The 27,341-nt window shown below is 45.2% G+C and overlaps 1 protein-coding gene across 3 annotated transcripts; it reads left to right on the plus strand.

Annotated features, from left to right (window-relative positions):
- Positions 1 to 388: 388 nt before the first annotated feature.
- dusp3b (dual specificity phosphatase 3b) lies at positions 389 to 20,348 on the plus strand. 3 transcript variants are annotated; one of them, XM_056604897.1, is made up of 4 exons: positions 389 to 12,411; positions 13,423 to 13,655; positions 14,753 to 14,957; positions 17,923 to 18,009. In XM_056604897.1, exons 1-3 carry the CDS (start codon positions 12,290 to 12,292, stop codon positions 14,950 to 14,952), a joined length of 555 nt encoding a protein of 184 aa, XP_056460872.1. In that variant the 5' UTR covers positions 389 to 12,289; the 3' UTR covers positions 14,953 to 14,957; positions 17,923 to 18,009. The 3 variants fall into 3 exon arrangements, with proteins under 3 accessions (XP_056460872.1, XP_056460873.1, XP_056460871.1); XM_056604898.1 differs by lacking the exon at positions 17,923 to 18,009 and adding an exon at positions 15,957 to 16,327; XM_056604896.1 differs by lacking the exon at positions 14,753 to 14,957 and having other exon boundaries at positions 12,318 to 13,655; positions 17,923 to 20,348.
- Positions 20,349 to 27,341: the final 6,993 nt, after the last annotated feature.

Raw genomic sequence — 27,341 nt, forward strand, 5'->3', positions numbered from 1 at the left:
TAATAAATAACAATTAAATGTGCAGTGTCAAAGGCACTTAACATTTTAAATAACCGTAGAATAATAGAATAAAATTATTTGGAACAGAACAGAACTTATGTACGGCCCTATGTATACGTCAGCATTAGCTGCTGGATCTCCTTCATGAGCTTATTGCCATCTGTTGCAGGAAGGTCCTGAAGAACAGTGTTCAGGTAGCCCGTGAAACTGCTGAACACATTTTTACTGTCCCGTTCCTCACGCCGCCACTCCTGCAGCCTTTCGAGCAGTGCTGCATCGACCGGATCCGGAGCCACCTCTGTAGTTCTTCTCCTCCTCCTCTTCGTGGCTCCAGGGTGAGAGCTCTGAGAAGGGGCGGGGGGGGGGGGGGGCTTCCCACATCAGGTGGTGGTGGTGGTGGTGGTGCTGAAGAGGATCCAGGCTGTGAACTGCCCGCCGCCTCCTCCTCCTTCTCCTCCTCAGCTTGATCTTGAGTCTATAGAAGTACAAAATATATCATTAACTCTAAACTCAAACACAACATTCTTTGTTAATAAAATATTTTCATTGGTGAGATGGCGAGGATTGTGGATCCAACTGTATTTGACTGAGGACAGATGTAGGTTGCTAGTGAAAGAAGATTGGCTTTCAGTCTTGTACAGTTTATTTCTAAAGTATGTTTGATTAAAAGTGTTTCAATAGACCCGGTGAATAGGTAGAAACGACAGCAAACATCTCGACAACATTAATAATTTTACAAAGCCGACAAAAAAGATACTTGCATCAAAGTTGGAAGAGGTGTTTCGGTGTCTGATGTGCACCTTCAGCCACGCCATTTGTGTCAAGATGGTATGTTCTGGGCCCCCAGCAGCATCCCCACTCTTCTTGGACTTGCCCTTGTTATGGGCTCGGACAAATCTGTCCCTGGCAAGATTCCATTTATTCTGCACAGTTTTCACATGCAGTTCCACAGCAAGCGCTATTTCCTCCCATCTTTGTTTGTCGCGATGACCCGGCACGGTAGAATCAAACGGGTGGATATACCCCCTCACCAACACGCAGATCCTCTCCTCCAAATTTTCCGCCATTTTTAGATGTCCCGTTCTCTCTTCTTTGTTTGGTTTATATTCGCGAATGGTCTGACTTCTGACTCTATACTGCCGCCTCATTTTCCGGTGGTATTGCTCCGTTTCTCCCGGAGCACTCCGGATTCGTAAGCTCAGAGGCGACGGGCCCATTGACGGATGAAACGCCTCCGGGACCGGACGAAACGGTCCGTAGCCGTATTTACCCTAGGGTGTGAATCAGAGTTCCCGTTGTCCGGTAATTACTGGTCTTTGACCGGAAAAAAATGAGGAGGACCGAAAATTCTAAATGTCTCCGGTCAGAATGACCAATTGGAAATAAGGCCCCGTCCACAAGGAGCTGAAACAGGCGAAAACGATCCGGTTTCGTTTAATGCGGAATATTCAAGGCGCTGGTTCTCCACAGAAAAAAGTGGAGGAGATTCAACCTTCTAAATTGAGCAGGAATACTTTTGAATGTGTTCATTTGAATTGTGTTTAAATATGCTACAGTAGTCATTTGTTTAGCCAATTCATTTAAAACAATGAGGGTTTTGATTGTAGTGTTGCCTGTGTGATAAAATAAATAAGTTGTTACATTTCGTGCACTCGCTCAAATTGATCGCTATAGACTACCGTAGGTTTATGAACTAAACGGCGGCAAGCTAAAGAAGGCCGGCGGCAAGCTTTGCGGAGTACCGGTATTTAACAACCATGGCGAATCAAAATATGATCACACACTTTTTTTCCAATTTGACCGGTAAAATGAAACCTTCCGGGTCACAAACATGACCGGCACCAATTTCTGGTGTGAATGGGCCTTAACTGGTGTGAATGGGCCTTAACGCCACGAGGATTAGAGTAAACTAAGGCTCGATCCCAATACTTTGATCGTTTCAAAATCTCAGCCCTACCCCTCGCTGTGGCGTGTTCACGCACCGTGGAGCCATGTCCCAAAACCAGTTTGAAGGTAGCATAAGGGCTAAGGGGGAGGGCTAACATCCCCTCCTTATCGAGATTTTCAATGGGCACACTCAAAGCGCTTCAGTTCTGATTTGCTCCCACAATACCTTGCGAGAAAACGGAAAATCAAGAAATATCCTAGACAAGATGGAGGGCGAAAAGATGGGACAGGATTGGAAAAATACAGATGCAAGTGTTTTCTCTGTAATTAAATATTAATTATTTTATTAATTATACTCTGCAGCCCGGCCGCGGCCTGCGGTCGGGGAGCTGCCGGGCTCCCCGGCCGCGGGGTTCAGTGTTTCTCATTTAAATATAGTGTTTCTTCTAAAGTGTTCTTGTTCTTAACCGATTTTTACCTAATACCACCTTTAACATGTAGCTAAGTGACATTCAAAATAAAGGTATATTAACTTCCAACTTCCAAATCTATATATGTTCAATAGTGGACTCTGAATATCGACATACATTCAATGGTGAGAAAAAATACAACTTCCAACTTCCAAATCTATATATGTTCAACGGTGAGTTTGTCAGTGTCACCCAGATTCAGCCAGAACTTACACTGCCCAATTTGGAATTTTTGTCAGTGTCACCATTGAACATATTTCGATTTGGAAGTTGGAATTTGTCAGTGTCGCCATTGAACATGTGTCGATTTGGAAGTTGGAAGTATGACCATTGAACATGTGTGGATTTGGAAGTTAGAAGTTGGAATTTGTCAGTATCACCCAGATTCAGCCAGACCTTACACTGCCCAATTTGGAATTTTTGTCAGAGTATCACCATTGAACATATGTAGATTTGGAAGTTGGAACCTTCCCAATTCCGACTTTCGACTTCCAAATCTACACATGTTGAATGGTGACACTAAGTCTTTAACAAACGAATAAACTAAACTATAAAGAAATTATAAATAAACTACAAGTATTTATAATTTGTCAAAATCAAAACATGGTGACAAACACACCAACATCTACAGGGTTTTAAGTATATTCTATGTATAATATGTGTTGAGATTAATTTGACCATTACTTTTCCTAATTAAAAATGTCACTTGATCAGTAAACAAGACGATAAGACGGTCAACAATCAAACATTTATTTATTAATACTATGACAATGGAACATTTAGCGAACAACAACCATCTCCTGGCTCCTTCTTTTGTTAAAAAGGCAACATTGGACCATTTAGATATGCCTTAAATGCTCCGTGTATGTGGGTGACAAACTGTGGAGGTCCTCTTCCCAGAAGAACAAATTTGAAAAGAGTTCGGAGGGTTGGGGCTGTGGACTCGGTGCCACAGTCGGCCCAGTGTTCAGGCACTCCTCCCACCTATACCCTTGCACTGAGGCGGGTGATGCAGGTGACCTTGGTGCGGACGGGGTCTCCCTGTCAAGGCAATGTGTTATTCCAGGACTGGGGCTGGCAAGTGCGGCTGAAGAGGTGGCCTGCGCTGGAGCCGTGCTGCTATCATGCTGCAGGGACATCGTGGCCTGCAGCTGACGAACTGCCAACTCCAGCCCTTCCACTCTTCTCCAGTGCAGTGCATGTCATGCACTGCACTGCACTGGAGAAGAGAGTGGAAGGGCTACCCACTGGATGGATAGGCATGAGGGCAGGGGTGGATGGGGAGGAAGCCAGGAATCCAGCGGCAACTGGTCCTGGAGAAGGTGGAGGAGGGGCCGATGGAGAGCGCATGGGGGTTGAGCGGGTCACATCCAACCTGGACACCATTGATAAAGTTGGGCTTGTTGCCCTCAGCTCCCTGAGCTTCTCCACAATAAGCCGCTGCTTGGACAGAAGCATCTGCTCTTTGACCTCCTGCAAGTTTACTAATCACGGCAGCACAGCATCGCTCAGTCCATTTAAATAAACACTTACTGATGCTCTTCTGAGTATTCACCAGCTTTACCGCTTGTCTGTGCTCCGCGGCATGAACAAACTCGTCCCGCTTCTTGGAGGAGAAGCAGATCACTCGTTTGAAGTCCTCCCGTCCAGTCTGCAGTGTGGCCTCAAAATATCGCCTGCTGTCTTCATGGGAGACACGGCGTGTAGATGTCCTGAAACTGTCTCCCAGTCACTCTTCGGTTGCTTCCTTGGACTTGCCATGTTGCGATGTGATCTTGGGGCAGTGGCTTGGGCTACAAATGTATGCACAAAATCCAGAGTTCTCACGAGAGCACAACGCCAGCAAATTAACCAATCACATTGGTGTTTCTGATAAGGGCGGCCCAAAAGCGTTGCCGTTCTTTCAAAGTGTCTGGATGGAAATACTTCACCTCAATGACGAAATAATTTGTAAAAAAACGTTCATTATAGGTCAATTTATCAACCAGGCCCCCGGGAATACTGCATACTTGCGCAATCCACCAGTGCTCAGCGGCCAAGCCTGGTTGATTTAACGAACTGTGGACGGGCCCCCCGATTTCTCGGGGTCCGGAAGTACATATCCCCGTTTACTATAATCAAAACGGCGAACAGGAATGCGTCTCTGCAGAGATAGTTATTCTGGATATCAATCAAAGGCTTATAATTATCTTTATACGATGTACTTATAAAATGTACGTTTCCTCTTTTCAAAACGCCGCCTCAAGTGTTGCCTTTTATTTTGTGCAGAAGATGGAGCGGTGGGCAGCTGAAAGGAGTCGTAGTGAAACAAATGGCATCCGAGAGGGCCCAGTGCCCCTTCCATTAACCTAACAGTTTTTAGAGAAATTTCTAAAGATCTTAAAGGTCGATGTGGTATTGCTATATATATTGCAGGATTTCAAAAACAATATAGATATTGTTCTGAATACCCCTATGTATTTGTGTGATTTGTTAATTCTGTAAGACAGACGATAATGCGCCCTTAACACTAGGTGGGGATAGTAATGAGACTGTACTAGCTGAACACCGCTGGCAGCCTGCAATGGCCATGACAAAGTATCCTGGCTCAGTTTGCCGCCTTTGCATTGCATGTAGAATTGCTTACGATATTTAGAAAAAGATTTGCCTACACACGTTTACTTCTTGTGTTCGTTCCAGGCACGGCGTCAGGATTCCAGTTGTGGGTGGGCCAGACCAATTGTGGGTGGTCCTTAAATTAAAAATGTCATCAAATCCCTGTTTAACCTAATACAAATGACTGACTAATATACTGTTATATTATCTGTGCATAATAGATTTTAATAGCTTGATGCTCATTAATATTTTGTTGCATTGTAAAAGTTATGTTGCATAGGACGGACCCATCCGCGATCGCTCTCCTTGGATCTGAACAAAGAGCACTTTTGGAATCTCAATTACGCATCATGCTTTAGCGCGTCACTTTATAGACCTAAGGCCTATAGATGGACTGTAAAAGTGGTCAGGAATCGAATATTTCCCTCTTAGTTTAGTTCTGCTCGTATAACCGGCCGACTATTTCATAATTCTGTTGAATTGTTTAAGTTTTCAACAATATTTCGATATCGCAACAGACTGACTGAGCTTGGCTTACAAGAACATGCATTCAAATTTAGGCTACTACGAGATAATAACTAATACAATAGTCTGCCGCCAATTCACGGTGCTCCTATTTGCTGTTTTAATTCGGTTTACACTGGAAAAGACGCGTTCAACTGAACAGGATGTCATTGGTAGTGTAATCAGAGCTTGAAAGCATAGATATTCTGGAAAACGTCCTCATGGCATATGTCCATCACTTCAAGAATACTTTTGAGATGATCTCTGTTTTTCTTCCTCTCTGAGTTTCACAAACACTGCGAGCTCCGACTCTGATATGGTATATCTGGAAGCGCTTTCCTGTATCATTGAGAGAGTTCGCTTTAGCAGCCAAAGTGGTGTCATTTTTATCGAGGCTAGGGGACTTCAGGATTGCTGCCGATGCCATGAGCCCATAGGTGTCACTGTGGAATCGGGTGTTGAGTTCATTAAGCTGGCAGTCTATTAGCGCGTTGGAAATGTTGCGCAGGTCACTGTCACTCTCCTCACTCTTGTCGATTTCCCCAACGTGCATGTGACGATACTTCCCTCAAATCGGCCTGGGAGATTTCTTGAGCGGGAGGGCAAACTGGGTACATCCCAGTTCTTGACATCATGATCCTCCGTCATCTTATTTGTTGTTGCCAAGATGTTTAAGAACGCACAGTCACCTGAGCGCATGTCTGTCAGATCTTGTTTGAGGTTCTTGTTCAAATCAATCGTGTCTGTCACTGATGCGTTGATGGACTGGAGGCTATAAGACGTGAAGTTAAAGGCTATATTGCCAAAGCGAAAAAATAACTTCACAAGGTGTCTTTTTATAATTACCATTCGTAGCGTTGATTAGCAGATAAATAATAGTCACAATAGTCTGTTCCCTAAAAATAGGATGACAATTAAATGTGAAACAGCACAGTGATGAACTAAATATTATTGTTAAAGCTAATGTCTCTTACTTCAAAAATACAAGAACATCAGTTTCCCGTGCGAAACTGACTTTCCTTGTCTTCTTCTAAGATGAAACATATAGAGTACAATGATGTGAGAATTATATTTTTGAAAAACTAAATTTGATGGTTTGGTTGACAGACTGGTGTTATGGAACAGCCTCGCTCGCGCTGCTGACAGCTGCGGTAGGACGGCGGGCAAAACTTGTTGCTGCGCGCATTTTCATACTTTCTGTGTAGTCGCTGGGATGGTATGTTTTCAGATGTTGAAATAAATTAGTTGTGTGTCCCAATTATGCTGGCACCGACCGACGGCATAATTTACATAGACATTAACCGCAAAACTGCGATCTGAATATTGTTTATTTCTGCTGTGTGTTTGGCTGTTGGGTAAATCCATATAAGAACTGTTTGTATTTTATTTATTTTATTATATCAAGCATTTATGTGTAATGCTTATCGTCGTAATCGACGTTAGTTTTATCGCGATTAATAACCGTAATCGAGTTATCGCCCAATACATACATTCATACATACACACGTACCATCCTTCATTCATTCACGCCTCTCAACCAAACGCTCAAGGAGAGAGAGGAAACGGTCAAACCGCTCCCTTGACTCCACCTCTCTCCTCTCATCCGCCTGCCGCTGGTAAAGGATATCCTCCCTCACCAGAAGCAGGAAGGGATCCTCCCTCCCTCTTCTCCCTGCCCCGGCCCCTGCTGCACCCGCTGCTCCTTCCCCTGCGGCTGTCGCTGTGCTGGCTCCTGCTCTCCCTCCCCTCACCTCCTCCACTCTGACCCTAACCTGGCCTGGCCTGGCTGGGAGAGAGCCCACTACCACTGGCGGTGACACGGCTGCTGAGCTGCCAATGAGCTCGTCCATTAAGGCAAACCAGCGCCATGTCCCTGCTGTGGGCCTGCCATCCTCCGTGCCTTGACCTGAGGCAGGGCACTCGCAATCCTGACAATAAAAATATGATAAACAACTAGGCCACTAGCAATCTAATATTTCCCTGTTATACCTACAACTAGGGCACAGCAAGAAGGCACTTAATGTCAAAACAATATTGCTGTCATCTTACTCCTCACCTTATATTTTGTTTTAAGGTTATCCCACTCTCTTTTGGCCTGCAGTGGGGTCACCCGGCCTGTCAACTCTAGCTGTTCAATCAAAGTGCTAAGAACACAAGTCAATTATATAAATTACAATTATATACGTTCATTAAAAATTACAAACATTGCAAATGATCGGTGGTGCATTTATTAACAACATTGGATCCCAAAAGAGCTTCTCACCGATAGCCATTAATGGCAGCATCCCGTCCACCTGTAAACAGATGTTGGTGCGCTTCATCAAACATTATAAATTGAGTTGCCCTTTTCCCATCTGACACCCCAGCGGCATAGTTTTTTAGTGTGGTGACGGCCAATGCCTCCTCATCCGAGATGTGCCACTCCTTCACCTTCGTCTGTTCTCGCAAAATTACGACTTTGACGGTGTTGGTGTATAGCTTCTCATATGTCCTTTTGTTGAAAGCCATTTTCTGAAAATAATTTTAATCAATATATCTATGATGGCTCTGACTGTAGGATGCTAATACACATGTAACATTAGCATGAGAATGGTCAGGAAAATGTACTTCTCTGTTGCGGTCAGGATCACAATTCTGCACATGTTCAGCTTGCGTTTTGAGCGGAAACTCACCAGACTTACTCCACCTTACTTTAGCCGCTTGGGATCTTTTGCTTTTCTTTGGCATCTCTTCAGCGTGAACTACAGGGAGCGTGAAAAAAGGGAGTGACAATAGGTAGAGAAGGAGATTTCTCAAAACAAACCAGTTTGTAGTGAGATGGTGCTTTCTATTTCAAAAATAAAGATTTTTTTTTTTTTTTTCAAGGGTCTGTTTTTTTCAAAGGGTCTGTTTGTTTCAAGGGTCTGTTTGTTTGTTTGTTTTTCTTGTGCATTTCCGGAGAAATTAGAAACCAATCAAGATAGCGGTAAATAAGGTAGAGAGAAATAGGGTAGAGACAGGTAGAGGATAGGCAAGCCGTTTTACTGAGCGGTCTCAAAAAAGAGACAACTTATACTTAGTTATAATGATAAAAGGCAGACATACACACAAGAAAATAATCAGTTAACTAATGTCAGTTACAAACACTGCCCAGTATATAATAGAGGGACTGCAATACAAATGGTTCCTCTGTGCTTAATATTAGCCTATATTAATGAGCCCCAGATAATTGTATATTAGGGTATTCCTCTCTTAAATTAATTTGGAGTAATTTGGCCCTTTCAAATGTAAATAATGTAAATAATAAATGGAAAGGTATGGCTGGGACGGTCTTGCCAATCACTGCATCCCACATGGCCTGTGGAATGACGTGTTCGTTGTCACTGGGGTCCAGGACCTCCATGTCCCCGTCTGGGAGGGTCCTGTACCCCATGACCTGGACCTCCTTGTCTCCATTGATAACCTACAGGAAATTAATATATTAGTTTTTGCTTGGACGCGCCTGTTGGATGCAGAGTAAAAAAGTTACACCTAAATGCTTTACAATCAATACAATGTATAGCCTATTGTCATTTACTCACTTCCACTGAAGTGTGCCCTGTCGAGTGGAGGCTCAGTCCCCAGCTGCTCCTTTTGGCCCGCACATGGGTAACTCTTATAAGGAGGCCAACCTCTAACAGTGTGAGGTTGGCCTCCCTCCAGAGTACCAATTCCACCTCTGTATCCCCCTACCACAATAAAACAGGCTACGTAAGCAGTGCTTATTAAAGGCCGACACGGATTTTAACTTTTACTTCACCTGCTGAAAAGATATGCAATTGTATAAAAGGAGCTATCAAAATGAGTAATTTAACAAAGTGACTACTGAGCACACTGTACGATCAATTCCTTACATCTTTCAGCACCACGGCCCTTCGAGGCACTGGCGGGCCACCGGCCGCTGTTTGCGGGTGGAACGCACCTAGCTAAATGGGAAAATGGCATTACTACCACACAACTCAGAGCTTTCTATCTGAGCGATGACAGTAAAACAAAGTTTCATGCCTGATAAGCGGTATGATTTTTAAGTATAGATTTTTCTTTTCTAAACTTTATTCCAATATAGGTCACCTTTATCCAATACCATTGTAAGATGTTTAATGACTGATTCCAATGTAAGCTATAGAAAATAATGTCACAGAGAAAGTGGTTTTAGTATTTTGTGTTTGTTTTTATAGAATTGCTGCAACCATTATAAGAGAGGGTTTCTGCAAACTGCCAGTCAAGGGGTTAAATTTGAATTATAATTCAACATTTTTAATTATAATTTAATTCAAATTAAATTATAACTTACTTCTTTGACCCAGGCCTGGACAGTCAGCAGCGTCGTCTCCTCGACCTCTGCCATCTCCCGCAGAGGGACGAGCATCGACTCGGGACATATTAAGTCCCGAGCCTCTGCCTCCAGGTGGGCGAGGACTTGGACCGCGGCAGCGATATAGGCCACGGTCTGATGCCTTGTCAGCATTGTTCTAATATCCCCGTAATTGCTCCACCCAAAAAATTTTATCCTATAAGACTTCCCCTCCTCTATTCCCTTAGCCAATTCATCAAACATTATACATTTAGTTGCCCTCTTCCCATCTGACACCCCAGCGGCATAGTTTCTCAGTGTGTGGACGGCCAATGCCTCCTCATCCGAGATGTTCCACTCCTTCACCTTTATCCTCTCTTGCAAAATCACCACTTTGAAGGTGTCGGTGTATAGCTTCTCTGTCCTTTTGTTGAAAGCCATTTTCTGAAAATACATACAAGAGAAAAAAAAGTTTTTAGAGGCAAGTTTAATATTCAAGCTAAGATTAAATAAGTAAAAGCACACCCTAGTAGCATATAAAGTTACGTGTAAAGAACGACCCAGATAATAAAGATATCACGTTGTTGTCCCCTCCTGCCAACAGAGGGCGCCACCCTCTTTTCGCGTTTATTTAAGAGGTGAAATTATGCTGTTACAGAAGTTCCGGAGTTACTGCTGCAGACAGTGCATGCATGCTGCATGGGAGCACTACTGTCTTATCCAACGGCCCTTTTAACGTCCATGGCAAGCAGCTGTGTTCAGTATTTTAAGTGACTCCTGAAGTTAGTTTATTCGCTCTGTGCTTACAATTCCAAACAACGGTTGGTAAAGGCTACTGTTAACATTAGCATAGATAAGACTAGCTCCGTTGAAGTAGGCCAGTTAGACCTCCCCCGTCCACGAGGTAGACGCTAACGGAGCATAGCATGTGGCGCATTCAGCAAAGATAACTAAGGTAAGATATATATATATTTTAATTATTATTTTTAAATGCACAAATCTTTTCTACTCCATTTAAGGTGTTCATTTATGACCATTACCATCAAACTTAAATTAATAGCCAGGGTTACTTTATTTGTTTCAATCGCTGAAAATTCTTGCTCAGCAAAGATGGTGAATACTATCACATTTATTATTTGAACCAGTATGAATATTACCGTACATGCATTAACATTAACCAATAACCAGCGCATCATTCGAATAATGCGCGCAAACTTTCCGGTGGCCGAGTGGTATAACTGCGTTTGGTCAGAAAGACGTAACCGCTGTGACAACAGCAGACTGGCTTTGGTCTGCTGATGCCATGGATGGACTTCCCGCGTGCCGTGTTTTCCCGCCGATGTTTTATGGTTATGCTGTTGACGGCTTAAATAAATGGACTTTATAAATTGAGCAGTGAACACAAACTAAGAACTTCTGACATATCTCTCGACTTGTACCTAGAATTTGAATATCTATTTCTCTCAGTAATAATTGGTTGTTACCACAACAACTCTTCATAGTGTGGGTGGGGGTGAAAGAGGATGGAGTTTCCATGGATGGAATTTGCGCGTGCTGTGTTTTCCCGCCGATGTGGTATGGTTATGCTGTTGAGAGCTTAAATAAATGGACTTTATAAATTGACTACGAACAATTATTGAAGTTTAACACTTTGTTCAGCAAACTTGACCACTGACGGCTTGAACTTTAGGTTGTACTTTTTTTTCTCAGACTCTGCTCTTGTTTGTTTGTTTTTTACGGGTAAACTAATCTGACGTGACTGCGCAAACTTTGGCCTACTGATTTTATGTTTGAATGTTCCGCCGCCGTTCACAACATTTACTTTGCGAATATCATTTTCGTTTGGTTTTATTATATCAATTAAATACTTTCGAGTGTTTTTAAAGTAGATTATCGAAATAAACTCTGTATAAAGACAGGTTAATATGTGTCAGTTACTTTATCTGTCGTCTTTTATCTGTCTTTTCTTCCGTGGAATGATGCTCATGACGTCTGGGCTCGTATTTAAGGCCTGTCACGGCACGACATGTCCATCATCTCTCCTGTATACACCGACAGCCCGTCTGAACTAACTAATGAAATACCGATTTTGTTAGCCAGGTTCTTTGAAGCATTTGTCTGAATCTAACACATCTTTCTATACATGTCTTTATTACTTGTGGGTGTAAAATAAATTCCTTATCTTTGTTCTTTTTGTCAAGCAATGTGAGATCAACAATAGGATCAGGAGGTATCCATGGATGTATTGCAGCCCCAGCTGTTGTGATTTACCGCTAATGAGCACCTCAACGCCGCCCCCTTTGTGATGTCAGTACTGACCATATGCCCACTAAAGCTAACCCTATTCCTAATATCGCAACAGCCACGCACAGGGCAGGCGTCTCTCCCTAGTCGTGCGTCTGAACACGCTGTAAATCGAGACCTGTTAGCCACGTTTGGTGCTGGCGTTACCAGCTGTTTGTTTCTCTCTACTGGACGCGAGCAGAAAGCTAAATCGGTCGAGCAGACAGCCTGAGTAGACATGACAGAGTTCAGCGTGACAGTGGAGCAGCTCAATGATTTGTTAACGGATGAGAGGGGGTTTTATTGCTGGCCAACGAAACCCGTGGACGAGGTCTGCACTGGGATTTACGTCGGCAACGAGTGAGTTAGTGTTTACCTTTTAGGTTTTGATGAATACATGGTGGACGCCTTGATCTTGTCTTGACATTTTGTCTATTTAGTAACATGAAAAGTTGTCAGTTTCTGACAGCCTACATTCAAATATTGGCAGATTTGTTTCATCGAAGTATGGAGCATGTTATTGTTGCAGCCTTGCAGGGTGTCTTAGTAAATTGTATTGAAGCGGTCAATAACTGCATTGGCGTCCAATGCTTTGGTCCTTAAATAAAACTGATCGCCAGCACAACCAGGTTGCTGGTTGGATCGTCTTCACTTCTATTCCGTAGATAGGCTCCTCTCGAACTAGCAACAGTAATGCGTTCCAGTAACGCATCACTTCAAGCAGCATTTGGACTTAACCTTTGGAACTCCCTCCTGACCCTGCCGTAATCATCCGCCATTTCATTGACGAATTCAATGTGTGGCTCTCTTTGCCAATTGAAGTACGGCCGGCTCAGCACCAAGCCGGCACTTTTTAAAATATTTTGATGGTGTGCGACGACTGTTAATGGCCACTCCTGGTCAATGTGCTCCAGTGCAAAATCTGTAAGGAGCTGATCATTATTAGTGACAAAAAAATAAGAACCACAAAGTTACTGGGCAATGTCCTTTGTGCCATCAAAAGTATCAATACACCCTAATAAGCCTACAGAAGGCCGACTTAAAGTAACACTACTTGTGTTTCATTTTTTACTTTTACTTTATTTTGGGAGTGGATCCAGTAGTCCAGTTTTCGCGGCTTTATTTCTGGTAGTTGTTTGTATTAATGTTTTGGTAGTTCAGGGGACAGTCAAGGGTCCGACGGCCCAATGCGTGGTTGGCCCAGGACTGTTCCCCCCTTCTGTTTATTTTGGCTGGATCTGCTTTGTTAAACAAATGAGTGCAATGGATGACCCCTTGTTTGTGGAATATCCCAAACGCTGCTTTTCCTCCCCCAAGTGTTACTCATCATCCTGAAGGGTTAGGTCTAAACCCTGCCACATCCCACTGCAGGTCTGCGGCCATGAACGTGGCGTGTCTGCAGCGCCTGGGCATCACTCACGTGCTCAACGCTGCCGAGGGAGACTCCCTCATGCACGTCAACACCAACGCAGAGTTCTACGCCGGCACCGCCATCACCTACCACGGCGTGGCGGCCAGCGACACCGACCACTTCGACCTCAGCCCTTTCTTTGAGGAGGCGGCGGACTTCATGGCGAGAGCCTTGGCGCACAACGACGGAAAAGGTACTGGAGCCGAGAAGCATAGTGCATGGTTTCCCCTGAAAACAATAAGTAATGATTGGTTCACTGTGCTTACTCACTGGATGCATCTATGGTTGCCAGAGATTGCTGGCTTATAAGCGAGTGAGATTTGCTAAAGAAAAATATATTCTGAATGTCCATAACTACTGATAACTCAGACAACCAGCTCACTGAGTGGTTTTATTTAGAGTGAGTTGGCATTGAGTTCTTTAAGTGTTCACTAAAACCTAGAAATGACCATGCAAAGGGGGTCGTCAATGGCTTGTTTAATCAATTAAAACTAGGGCTGTGATGATGAGACGATGAATCAATTTGTTTGAATGAAAGTAATGTATTTGATTCAATTATGATCATCGATGATAAGTTATCATTAGAGCTGTAGCGACGCGTCGATGAGTCAAAAATTCGTCAACGTCAAATTTATCCGTCGACGATTTTCGTGGACAATGGACAACACAGTTCGCACTTTGCTGAGTCTGTTGCTTATTTGGATTTATGTTTACCGTTTAATGGGAAAGAAGGCTCGTCGCCTTTATTATGTCCGTGGTCGTCGCATGGACTATATGTCATCCAGCTCAGGTTGCGTAGCCGTGCGTGTGCGTGACTGCGCATGTCGGCTCATTAGCATCTGTACCGTAGCGGCCCGTACCGTAGCAGCACACCTCTCCCAACTCCCAAGTGGCCAAATTGGCCTGGCCTGGCCAGACTGGCCACACTCACACTGGCAGATTTGAGCACGGCTGGCCTTTAATTTTGTATAACAGTGAAACTATTTTATTTATTTTATTTTGTGTAAAGCAGAAGGTTTTTTGCTGTGCAAAACTGTTGTTAAATAAAGTATATTATTAAGAATCTTTTGGTATTTATTTGAGATACATTACGGTTTTTATTAATCGAGCAACAGAAATAGATAACCATCCAATTAGTCATTAGATTAGTCGACTAATCGATGAAATAATCGCCCGATTAATCGTTTAATAAATAATCGTTTACCCCCAGCCCTATCATATACGATTGATTTAAACTTGTTTGTCGCACTCGTGGTTCTACGGATATGGACTCAGCTGGTTTCTATGCAGGCAAGGTGTTGGTCCACTGCAGGGAGGGCTACAGCCGCTCGCCCGCCCTGGTCATCGCCTTCCTCATGCTGCGCCGGCGCCTCGACGTCCACTCCGCCCTGGCAACCGTGCGCCACCAGAGGGAGATCGGCCCCAACGACGGCTTCCTGCGACAGCTCTGTCGGCTCAACCAGAGGCTGCTTGCCACGGGCACGTCCTGAAGAGAGTGAGACAGCCGGGAGGGAGTGAGACAGCCGGGAGGGAGTGGGACAGCCTGGAGGGAGTGAGACAGCCTGGAGGGAGTGAGACAGCCTGGAGGGAGTGAGACAGCCTGGAGGGAGTGGGACAGCCTGGAGGGAGTGGGACAGCCTGGAGGGAGTGGGACAGCCTGGAGGGAGGGGGACAGCCTGGAGGGAGGGGGACAGCCTGGAGGGAGGGGGACAGCCTGGAGGGAGGGGCACAGCCTGGAGGGAGGGGCACAGCCTGGAGGGAGGGGCACGTCGTGGAGGGAGTGGCACGTCGTGAAGAGAGTGGCACGTCGTGAAGAGAGTGGCACGTCGTGAAGAGAGTGGCACGTCGTGAAGAGAGTGGCACGTCGTGAAGAGAGTGGCACGTCGTGAAGAGAGTGGGACAGCCTGGAGGGAGTGGGACAGCCTGGAGGGAGTGGGACAGCCTGGAGGGAGTGGCACGCACAGAAGTGGGATGAGTCCAAACGAGAAGGCCAGATGGAGAGGAATGTAAATGTACTGCCTTTATGTAGCACTCTAACCTATTGGCCAGTCAAAGCGCTTTACAATATTGCCTCTCATTCACCATAACGCACACATTCACACACCGACGGCGGAGTCAGACGTGCAAGGCGACAGCCAGCTCGGCGGGAGCAGTTAGGGTTAGGTGCCTTGCTCAAGGACACTCGGCTAGGAGGAGCCGGGGATCCAACTAGCAACCTTTCAGTTACAAGGCAACTGCTCTACCTCCTGAGCTAAGCCGACCCTGCATGGAGCTGACGCCGGTTGCACCAACGGGACTTACGCCTGGTCTTAACCTCGCACGGTCTTTGCCATGTGAATGGCACCGCGTTGCTAGGATACCTCGTGCCAACAGCTATTTACTATTTACTTAACATCCGATATGATGGAGGAAAACCGCAAGAGGAAATACTATTACAACAGACTGTCCCGCTTATCAGGTTACACAACTTAATATGTATATATGTTCTTGTCAGTTGGCGTATGTCGCAGGAAGTGGAAGTCGCTCAGGGACAGATACATGAGACACCAAAAGAGGGAAAAAGAGGGAAAAAAGAGCGTGTCAGCGGCAGGGACAGTGAAGAGATGGAAATTCGCTGGGGTCCTGTCCTTCCTCGACCCCTTTGTCACCCCGAGGGAGACCAGCAGCAACTTACCTCGGGGGGCAGAGGAGGTAGAGGAGGACGGGGCTCCAGATACTTCACTGTCAGGGGCAGGAGAAGATGAGGAGCTTGAGGAGGCAGCAGCAGGGCCATCGCACATGGACGCTGCTCCTGCTCCTGCTCCTGCTCCTGCTCCTGCTCCTGCTCCTGCCCCTGCCCCTGCCCCTGCCCCTGCCCCTGCCCCTGCCCCTGCCCCTGCCCCTGCCCCTGCCCCTGCCCCTGCCCCTGCTCCTGTTCCTGCTCCTGTTCCTGCCCCTGCCCCTGCCCCTGCCCCTGCTCCTGCTCCTGCCCCTGCTCCTGTCCCTGTCCCTGCCCCTGCTCCTGCCCCTGCCCCTGCCCCTGTCCCTGTCCCTGCTCCTGCCCCTGTCCCTGCCGCTGGCCCTTCCTGTGTCCCTGTCCCTGAGGCTGGCCCTGCCCCTGCCCCTGTCCCTGAGGCTGGCCCTGCCCCTGCCCCTGCTCCTGCCCCTGCTCCTGCCCCTGGCCCTGCCGCTGGCCCTTCCCGTGTCCCTGCCCCTGTCCCTGTCCCTGCCGCTGGCCCTTCCCGTGTCCCTGTCCCTGCCCCTGCCCCTGTCCCTGTCCCTGCCGCTGGCCCTTCCCGTGTCCCTGCCCCTGTCCCTGTCCCTGCCGCTGGCCCTTCCCGTGTCCCTGCCCCTGCCCCTGCCCCTGTCCCTGTCCCTGCCGCTGGCCCTTCCTGTGTCCCTGTCCCTGCCCCTGCCCCTGCCGCTGGCCCTTCCTGTGTCCCTGTCCCTGCCCCTGCCCCTGGCCCTGCCGCTGGCCCTTCCTGTGTCCCTGTCCCTGAGGCTGGCCCTGCCCCAAGACCACAGAGCGGTATGTACAGGACAAAGATGTATAGCATTAATTTCAGGGGTTCAACTATGTTTATGGCTAACCGTTTAAGCTAGGGCTGCAACTAACGATTATTTTAATAATCGATTAATCTGTCGATTATTTTTTTGATTAATCGATGAATCGGATAGAAAAAAATATATACATTGGAATTGCCGCATCTTTATTCAAAAACTGAACATTACTTCAAATTCACAGTGCAGACTGAAATGTAAAAACACCAGGTTATTGCTCCAACGTCCCGGAACTATTAAAAGTAATATTAAATAATAAAAAGATTAAAAAAACATAACTGGGATAACACAAAAAAGAAACATACAATGTATGATATACTTTTATATGTATATAAGGGATGTCCACGGTTAACCGGTCAAACCTATTGATACCATTTTTGAGACTCCTTGAAATAGAACTTGTAATATTACTTTAATTGCTGATAAGATGATGATAGTTCAAGATAGGACATTAAACAGGTCATAATTCTATCTTTACTATCTCTTTTATATTACTGGGAAAACAAGTCTTCACCAAAATCTCAATATATATATATTTTTTACTGCTGCATTTGAACGCATCAATCGTATTTCTGAGCCGACCTGAACACATCACATTTGACACTGTTTGTGACCATTGGTTAGTTGTTTTTTTTAAGCAATCTAGCTCTATATCCTGCCGATTTTAACATGGATGTAAAAACTGCATTACTATTTTTAACTGACGGGACTTTCTACACCGTCCGGTTGTGTGATTACTATCGCTGCTTTGAATGACTGTTGATGCACGCTATGTTGATGCGTTAATTTGACAGCCCTAATTAATACTATAAGTTAAAGTTACAACACTTCAAACCAAACACACACGCATGTTCAACAGGTTTTTCACTTGTGAAGTATTGCACTAACTTACAAATGATGGTGTTTTACATTCCATACAGGGACGAAGAGGAAGAGAGCCAGGGTACCAGAGGGGAACACAAATATACAGACAGCCATCCTCCAGGCCCTGCAGAGGCAAAATGCTGTGCCTACCCCTACCCCGCTCTCTGGGAATGAGCACTTTGTCATGGGCCTAGTTCATTCCCTGGAGAGATTGCCACCTGAAGTACTGGAGTACGTTAAATTCCAAATTCGTAAGGTCATATTTGACAATTCTAATTCCACCCTTAATTTGGAACCTGTTTAAGCTTATTAGCTAGTGGTGGTGACAATCTCTCCAGGGAAAGAACTAGGCTGATGTCACTGTTAACTGTTCATTTGTTATTGTTCTGTTATGTTTATATTATATTGTTCTTATGTTATTTTTATTATTTCTATTTTTATAATTATTTTTGAAATAAAATATTTCTCACAACTCTTCTCTCAATATATGATTTTAAGATCTAGCATGCATGGACACAAATATACATTTTTAATAACACTACTTAATTGAACAATTTTAATAACAATTTAATAATAATGAAGGAATTCCTTTTGTTTTGTGTGGGTGGCTCTTAAAAGAGCCGTTTTGGGGTTGTTGTGCACTGCACTATACGATGGTGTCATGCCACGAGACGGTCCCTTCTGCAGAGAAGTAGGAGGTGAAGGTCTCGCGGATCCGGATGGCCTCTCTCCCGGCGTTGTTGGCAGCCACTCTCCCCAGCCCTGGCAGAGGCAACACCACACCAACAGGGAGGCAATCTCTCACTGCTGCTGTTGGTGCTGTTCTGCGGAGGAGGTTGTGGAGCACACAGGTGGCCTTGACGCATCTCTCCGCCAGCTCAGGACGGACCTCGATGACCCTCCGGTAGATCCGCCACTGGGAGGAGAGGATGCCGAAGGCGTTCTCAACCACCAACCGAGCCCGGGACAGTCGGTAGTTAAACACGCGGCGCTCTCGGGGGAGGATGGGGAATGGCCTCATGAGGTCGGTCCGTAGCGGAAAGGCCTGAGACATGAGGCAGGGGTCCTCTCTGCGCAGCCGCTGACAGTACTCTGTCAGCAGGGAGCTTGAGATCGCCAGCTCGGAGGGCTTGACCAAACACAGAGTTGGCCAGAATTCCTCCATCACTGGTTCTCCCATAGCCCCCCACATCGATGATGCGGAAGCACTTGTCTGCGTCAACTGCCAAGAGAACAATGGAAAATGTTCCCTTGTGGTTGAAGAACTGCGAACCGGAGTTCGCAGGGGCCTTCAGTACAACATGCTTCCCATCGATGGCACCGCAACAGAGAGGTAAGTTCCACTGCTCCTCGAACTGCTCCAGTCCTCGGTAGTGGGCACAGCCATGAACACCTCCACCAGGCAGTCCCATATAGCCGTCACCCCATCGGACACGATGGAAGCCACGGTGGAGGCCCCGACCCGGAAGCTGGTAGGTGTTGTCCGGAACGAATCGCCAGTAGCCAGGAATCTGCAACACATGAATCATTTAATTTAGCCTTATTGAGAATTTTAGTTGTATACCAAATATGTAGGCCAATTATCTTACTGATATCACTGCACAGGTATACGTCTTGACTAGTGTTTACAGTGGATTTGCATCAGCTTATTTTACTTTCAAAAGCATGACAAGGAGGTCAAGAATGAATATGTTGGAGCAATGATGCATTTATTTATTTTGTTTATATAAAACTCAGGTGACATGCATGTATATGAAGATTTGCGTTTAGGTTGAAACCATAGATAATATATAAAAACACTGTTGAAACACTGGGTGGAGCATTGACAGGAAATGCATAGCAGGTAGGTGCAAGAGGGGAAACGGATGTGCAAAGCAAACTGCTTTATCACCATGTTGTCAGCACGCCCCCGTTTGACTTGTGTTGAATTTAACGCAATGAATATTGACTGTGATGTCACAATGGCCTATGCTCCCCCGTGCTTAGTTGAGCATAGTGCACGATGCTTGAATAAATGGGTCACTACTCAAATATAAACAGTGCATTGGAAATAGATGTATGCACTATCAGAACATGCGCCCGAACAATTTCTCCCCGTTATGTATATAGTTTTTGACTACAGGATGTGCTGATTGTTAGAGTAATTAGGCTATGAAACCGCAACTTACCGGAGACAGATAGACAGGCGCTCCGCAGCCGATATGGAGCGCCTGTAGTTGGAGTCCTGATGGGAGATCCTGGCACCAACCCGGGCTAGCAGGTCATCGAACTGGGCCCGACTCAGTCGAAAGTACCGCTGAAACCGGCCGTCATCCAGGCGGAGTTCTTGGAGCAAGTGGTGAAACTCACCCAGCTGTGGCCGTCTCCGGAGGATGTCGTGCACCCAAACACTACGGCGTTTGCGTTTGCGACGCTCCTCGGACTCCCACAGCAAATAAAGCGCAGCGATGGTGGCGATGCAGCCATGTTTCAGCAAAAGAAAAATAGCGGGGGAAAAAAGGTTTTGGGCGGTCTCATCTAGGCGCGTAGCTGCGTAGGACCATTTTTGACACAAAATGGTCAAGCAACATTTTAGCTGCGTTACGCGCGTAAATCTCACGCGGGTTACGCGTTTGGTGTGTTCGTACCTTAACCGTTCTATACAAACATTTAAATAAATATTTTAGAGTTAAAGGATAATTATTTTATTATAGGCCTTTTTTTCTTACTGTGTTTTAATGTTTTACTTTTTACTGATCAAATGAAGATTCTGTCGGACACCGAAATAAATAATTCTTTCGTTCATTCTTTCATTCATTTTCATTCATCAATTGTGTTGATGCATAACAAAACACTGAAAAACGAATGTAAGTAAAATATGTCATTGTAATTTGTCTGGTTTACAACGAGCAGGCATTTAGGCGGAAATGGTTATTTTTGACAGAAGCAATAATTTGAACATACTCAAATGAAAAGGAGCTAATTGAGGTGTTTCGATTCTGTAGGAGAGATTTGTTCGAATAAATAGAAGAGCCGTCACCGGATTTACAGTTTGTGACTGCCTATATATAAAACATAGCCTATATACATAATTAAAACAATATTCACAACTGATTAATGAGTTGAGCACGGACTGATCGGCCAGCGATGTCTTCAATTGCAGGCCGAGTGGCTTGACGCACGTCTTCCTCGGGGGCTGCCGGTGGCTGATGGTGTCTGGGGACTAGAGGGATTCTCTTGGAGATGCAGAACTGTGCACGCAGCTATTACAGTGCAGACCCGTTCTGGGTGCATCCGCATCTCCCCATGAAGACAGTGAAACCTAAACAAAATAAGAAAAATTATATCTATAGGCCTATGGCACGTGAATGTTTTTTTTAATGTATTTTTAAAGGATGCATATTACTTATGGTTTACCTGCGTTTGAGGACCCTGATACATCTCAACAACTGACCTAGTTGTGGAGTGTATGGTGTTATACCTCCGTTCTTGGTCAGTTGTTGGAGCCTTTAGCGGGGTCATCAGCCACCGTTTCAGCGGGTATCCACTGTCCCCGAGGAGCAGCCCGTTGCACCTATGAATATAGACTTTAATTAGGTTGCTGTTCATTACTTAAAGCAGTGGCGTGCACAGGGGGGGGGCAGGGGGGGCGGTTGCCCCCCCTTGTGGCCCAATTGTTGAAAAACACGTGCTAAAGTGCCCTCTCAGGAGCCAAAACACGTATTAAAGGGGCCCCTTGGGAGCCAAAACGCGTGCTAAACTGCCCTCAAGTGTCCTTTCGGGAACCAAAACGTGTGCTAAACTGCCCCCTTTGAAGCCAAAACGCGTGCTAGAGTGCCCTCATTTGTATAACATATAAAACGTGTCTAAAGTGCCCTCTTCAGTGGTGAGAACGCGCTATATGTGCCCTTTTTTTCTCTTTCCGCCCCTGCCCTTCAAAAAGTCTGTGCACGCCACTGACTTAAAGTGAAGCTCATTGTTTCTGTGTAGCTGATTAGAAAAATGCTATAGCCTACCTTCCTTCCTCGCGGTCCTGTAACAACGCACTCTCCCGGAGGATGCGGGAATCGTGGGTGGATCCAGGCCATCTCGCCACCACATTAATGATGGTATAATTTGCGTCACAAGCTATTTGCACGTTGATGGAATGGTAACCTTTTCGGTAGACAAACAAATACTCGTTCTCAGATGGGGCCTGGATCTGCACATGGGTTCCGTCTATGAAGCCCACGATCCCAGGAATGCCGGACGCCTATGAACCCTAACCATGTCGCTGACTGTATTTTGAAATGCCCCGTTTGCGAAGAAACGAAGCGCAATGAACAGTTGTAAAGATGGTGTGGCGCTATACCAAGGAAAACGCGTTTGGGGCTATAACTCCCACACCGAACCTCCCACAGTCCAAAACGTTATACCCACAGATTCACTGGAGTCTGCTGCATTTTTTGGCATAGGCCACGCCCATTTGCGTCTATAATTTTTTCTCGCGAAAACCGCTAAACTGCCTTTTCCCTACTCCTCCCACATTTCTTGTTTTTATTATTTTTTTTATCAATTGTATTGACAATTAGCAGCCAGGGGGTACAGTAATGGCAGACATAAAATACAGACACAAAAAATACAAAATGCAGCATTAAATTAAATAGCTTTCCCATTTCTAGAACATAGAATATTCCCCATGTATTGCCTGGTTTCCTCAACACAACAAAAAGCGGTTTCTGATTCGAGTATTTACATTTATGAATATGCCATTTAGCTAATAAAATAATAAGGTTTATAATAAAATATTGGTTTGCTTGACTAGAGGTGCAATTGAAGAAAGCAAACAATACATGTTCAATACAACAAACAATACATGTTCAATACAAAAACAATACATGTTCAATACAAGACACATACGAACGTGAACAAGGACATTACGAGCAAGTGACGTAGTTCACGCCCAGACACTGATTGGCTGATACGTTTGCCACTTTGCAAATTCACTTTTTGGAAAACGTTTTGGATTATGTTTTGGAAAACGTTTTGCAAAACGTTTTGCCAAATCGTTTGCAAAGCGTTTTGCGGATTAAAATGTCATTTGAATATCGTAACACACTGTGGCATCCAGCCTCGGCCCGGACCAGCCCGAGGGTTGGTCCTGGACGGCGTGTACCACCGTCACCCACCAGACGGCGGACGAGAGCAGCCCTTTCGGCTCCCCAATCAGGGTGATTGGGGGACACCTGGCCGAAAGCCGAGGAGGAGATATAAAATGACTGACATTTTGACAGCACGGGATGGGAGAGCAAGGAAGAAGGTAGCGCTCTGGTGCGAGAGAGCCTAGAGGCCCACGGAGGCCCTAGAGACCGCGTCTCCTTCGTTGTTTGATTTAAGTTGATTGTTAATAAATGCCTGCAATGGCTTATCCCGCACACCAAAGTGTCGTTTATCCGTGGAACCCGGCCCATTCGAGTACCGGGTTACCACAACACGCAGCGTGGCGAAGTGGATTGCAATCACGGGGACGCTATAGCTTTTCAATTTGAATAAAGGAACTGAGGAATTTGACAAAATGTCATTCTATTTTTATTGTTATAACTTTTGCAAATTTAATTGAGGATTGCAATGTCCCTTTGCATATTAAAATACACTTTGAATAACGTATTTAAAAATTACATTATAAAATTGCATAATGAATTGTCAATTGCATTGCCATTTGCTACATATATGCTTCCATAGTTGTCTTCTTTTAAGCAGTCAAGTGCACTACATCAGTTTGTTTATTTAAAAAAACATTTCTGACTGCAAACATGGAAGATAATGATTCAATAGCCAAACTCAGAAATGTCTCAAAACTGGACTTTCAATCCAAAAAGGAGATAATAAATGATGGAAGACCAATGCCGGAGCTTAACGGGTTGCTTCAAACTACGGGACAGAAAGTAACGCGGCCTTTTCAAACAGAGTGGTACCGCCGAAACGACTGGATTTGTGGCTGTGCTACGAGAAATCGCCTTTTCTACTAGGCCTACGTAACAATTGGGTTCATCCGATTTATTTGTAAATCGGACTCTGAAGAGGTCAGTGCCTCACCAGCTACGGGCCTCACTACACGTCTCTGATACCTATGTACGTTGTGTCTTTATATTCAATGAAAAATAATCTTGTTTGTGTTTGCATGCGTCCGTGAGTCTGTGTGTCAACTGAAGTCATCTGATAAGAGTGTCCACTGTCACTTCCTGACACTGATGATATCAGATTTGCAGGCTGACGACTGCTCGGAATTAAAACATGCAACGTGTTTTTTTCCAGCTGATATATCAGAGCCGACTCCTGAGAGCAGACGTATCTGAAGCTGTCAGGGAGGAACCATGGCTACCATCTCTGAACCGGACCCTGGACTCTCTGAGGAACCTGGGGACGCGTCTTTGGACCAGAGGGAGCGCAGGAAGAGAAGATTTGGTAGGTGCCCTTTTGAGAGGATTTAAAATAAATAATCCATTAAAAAAAAAATGCATTTTCATCTGCATACGTTTAAAATGTACTTTTAGAAAAAGTTTTAAGTCAAATAGGCCGACCTGATGAACCAGTGACCGTATAGACAGATTTATTCTCCTAAATAACGACATGTGTGTGTTTGAGACAAAAAGCTCGTATTTACCTTTACTTGACGTGAGATTACGCCCATCAGTTACGGACTATTGATAGGCATCTCAAGTAGTTGTGTGTTTCCTGTAATATGTCCGTTATATACGTGGAACAGAGTGCAGAGTGACTTTAGGGAGCAGAACACAAGTTTAGTTGTTTCATGACTTATTATTAATGGTAGTGCAACGTAACATTAGATTGACAATGGTTTATTTAATCAACGATTTTGTGTTTTAATAAGGGCGGCTCATTTAACTGAAGCGATTTAACATATGAATTTAACATAATTCTATAAAGTTTGTCATTAATATGACCATATCTCAAGTTATCCCACAATGCATGTCCTCATATTTTCTGCGTGGGCCGATGTGAAAGACCCTGGTGACACGCAGGCCATATGTTGTCCCCCCTCCATTACCGTGTGTGTACGTATGTGATTCTGTGTGTATTACTGTATAACTGAGCGCGTATATGTCAATAATTAGGGAATGATAACATGTATGCTAGAGACCAGAACTTGCTCTGCTTAAGTGTGCTCTAAACACGAGAGGCACAGTACCAGTCATCACTTACTGAGATGTTCTCAGTAGATGTCTTCAGGTGTTTCTTCAAGACGGGGAGGGATTCTGCAGACCGTAGGGAGTCTGGACTGTGAATGACAGCCACGCAGTATGAATATATCTGTGTGTACATTACTCTGTGTGTCCGTGTGTGTGTGCTTGAGTGCGTTCGTGAGTCTGTGTGCAGTAGAAGAAAAACATTTCCTTACACTGATGGTATCGGAGTGCACGCTGATAATTGGTCAGAATGAAAACAAGTGACGTTGTTTTTCAGCTGGTAGAGCAAAGAAGAAGGCTAAGTCCAGACGCCGTGGAAGCCGTCAGAGAGTAACAATGGTCACCATCTCTGAACCGGACCCTGGACTCTCTGAGGAACCTGAGGACACGTCTTTGGACCGGGAGGAGACCAGGAAAAGAAGATTTGGTAGGTGCCCCTTAATACAGAATTTAAAAGAAATAATCCAGTCCAAAACAATGATCCAAAAAAGTATGATTTCCTCCAAATACATTTAAGATTTATGTTTATAAAACATTTTTGGTCGAAGTGACCGTGTGTGTGTGTGTGTGTGTGTGTGTGTGTGTGTGTGTCCTACCCCTGAACAGCTCTATGGTTTCACATCACTGTCATTGTGAGCATCGGACTGCTGAGTATTCTCCTCATCTCCCTGCGCTTCAGTGAGTCTCAATCATATCCTCCTAAATAGAATTACAATACAGTATAATCATATCATTGATTGTATTAATAGCAATGATAATGTTAAATATTGTTTTTGTTAGACTTAGTGATAATAATAGGGTTAGCACACATACACCGCACGCACACACATAAACACAGCATACACACACACAAACAATCCACACGCACGTGCACAAACACACATGCACATGCACACACACTGCACACACGGGCGTGCTGATGCAGACGTTTCAAGACAAGGGCAGCGCAGGACACCGCATACACACACACCACATACACATGCACACACGCACGCACACACTGCACACACGCGGATGCATCTGTTTCAAAACAACGGCAAGATTGAGATAACAGCCCCGCCGTCGACACACTCTCCCACCTGAGCCTTATGTCCATCATAGACACTTTTTTGCAAAACGTTATTTTTCTTTAAACATTATCCACCACATTGAGCCTCCCGAAATGTCTTGTGATATTGAAATCCCCCCTCCCCCCCTGCCGACTGTATCAGTTGTTTTATTTTTCTTATGTTTTATGTGTAGGCTATGTGTGACTCTAGGCTACTGCTGCCTCTCTTGGCCAGATCACTTGAAGAGATGTTTAATCTCAATGACGCATTCTTCTGTTAACAATAAAAAAACATCTCTCACGTCAGGTAGCCAATGTACAATCTGTAATCTTGCCCTCTTGCTCTCACACACACCCACGCAAACGCATACATACAGCGCAAGTACACAAATACACACCGCACACGCACGCACATGTGCACAAACATACACGGAAGCACAGACACACACACGCGCTTGCACACACACGCACGCGCACACACACGCACGCGCACACACACCGCACGTCAAGACAAAGGCAGCGACACACTCGCCCAGGTAAGAGGTTATGTTTTGAAACATAACGGCTCCGCCATCGCCACACGCGCAGGTAAGAACACACACTCACGCGCACACACCGCAGCGACACTCGCCCAGGTAAGACGTTATGTTTTTAAACATCTTACTGCTATATAATGGCAGGCCTGACGCACAAGTGAAGGAGCGTTCACACCAAACGCGAAGGGATGACATGATCTGTGCGTTCACACCAAACGCGAAGGTGCGACACGATTCAGTACAACGTCAACGTTGAGACGTGAATCGGGCAAATTTTTCACAACAGAAGACCTGCGACAAGATTTGATTTGCAGCGCGACACTTTCGCCCGGTACGGGCGAGCGCGTTGACGTGGTTTTGCAGCTTCCGCTCGAGTTGAAATATTTCAATTTTGCCACGACATTCGTGTGATGACAGCCAATCAGCGTTCAACAGCATGGCCACTGAGTGACGCAACATAACAGCCAATCAGCGTTCATCAGCGTGGCCACTGAGTGACGTAACAGCCAATCAGCGTTCAACCGGCCAACCGTTCCCTGCGGTGCCGTCCGGTGTGAACCGCAGCATGGAGGAGAAAGGGATTGTTGCCGTTTGCACTCCCAGAGCTCGATATCTAATAGTGTATAATATTATATAATTTAATGTGTTATATTACGGCCAAAAGCTGTGTGAGCCTCCGGACGGCCGTAGCGCGTAGGGATTGGGCTTCGAGGGGTTTGTTTACT

Source organism: Gadus chalcogrammus, chromosome 2, assembly GCF_026213295.1.
Source record: "Gadus chalcogrammus isolate NIFS_2021 chromosome 2, NIFS_Gcha_1.0, whole genome shotgun sequence".
Classification (NCBI taxonomy): Eukaryota; Metazoa; Chordata; class Actinopteri; order Gadiformes; family Gadidae; genus Gadus; species Gadus chalcogrammus.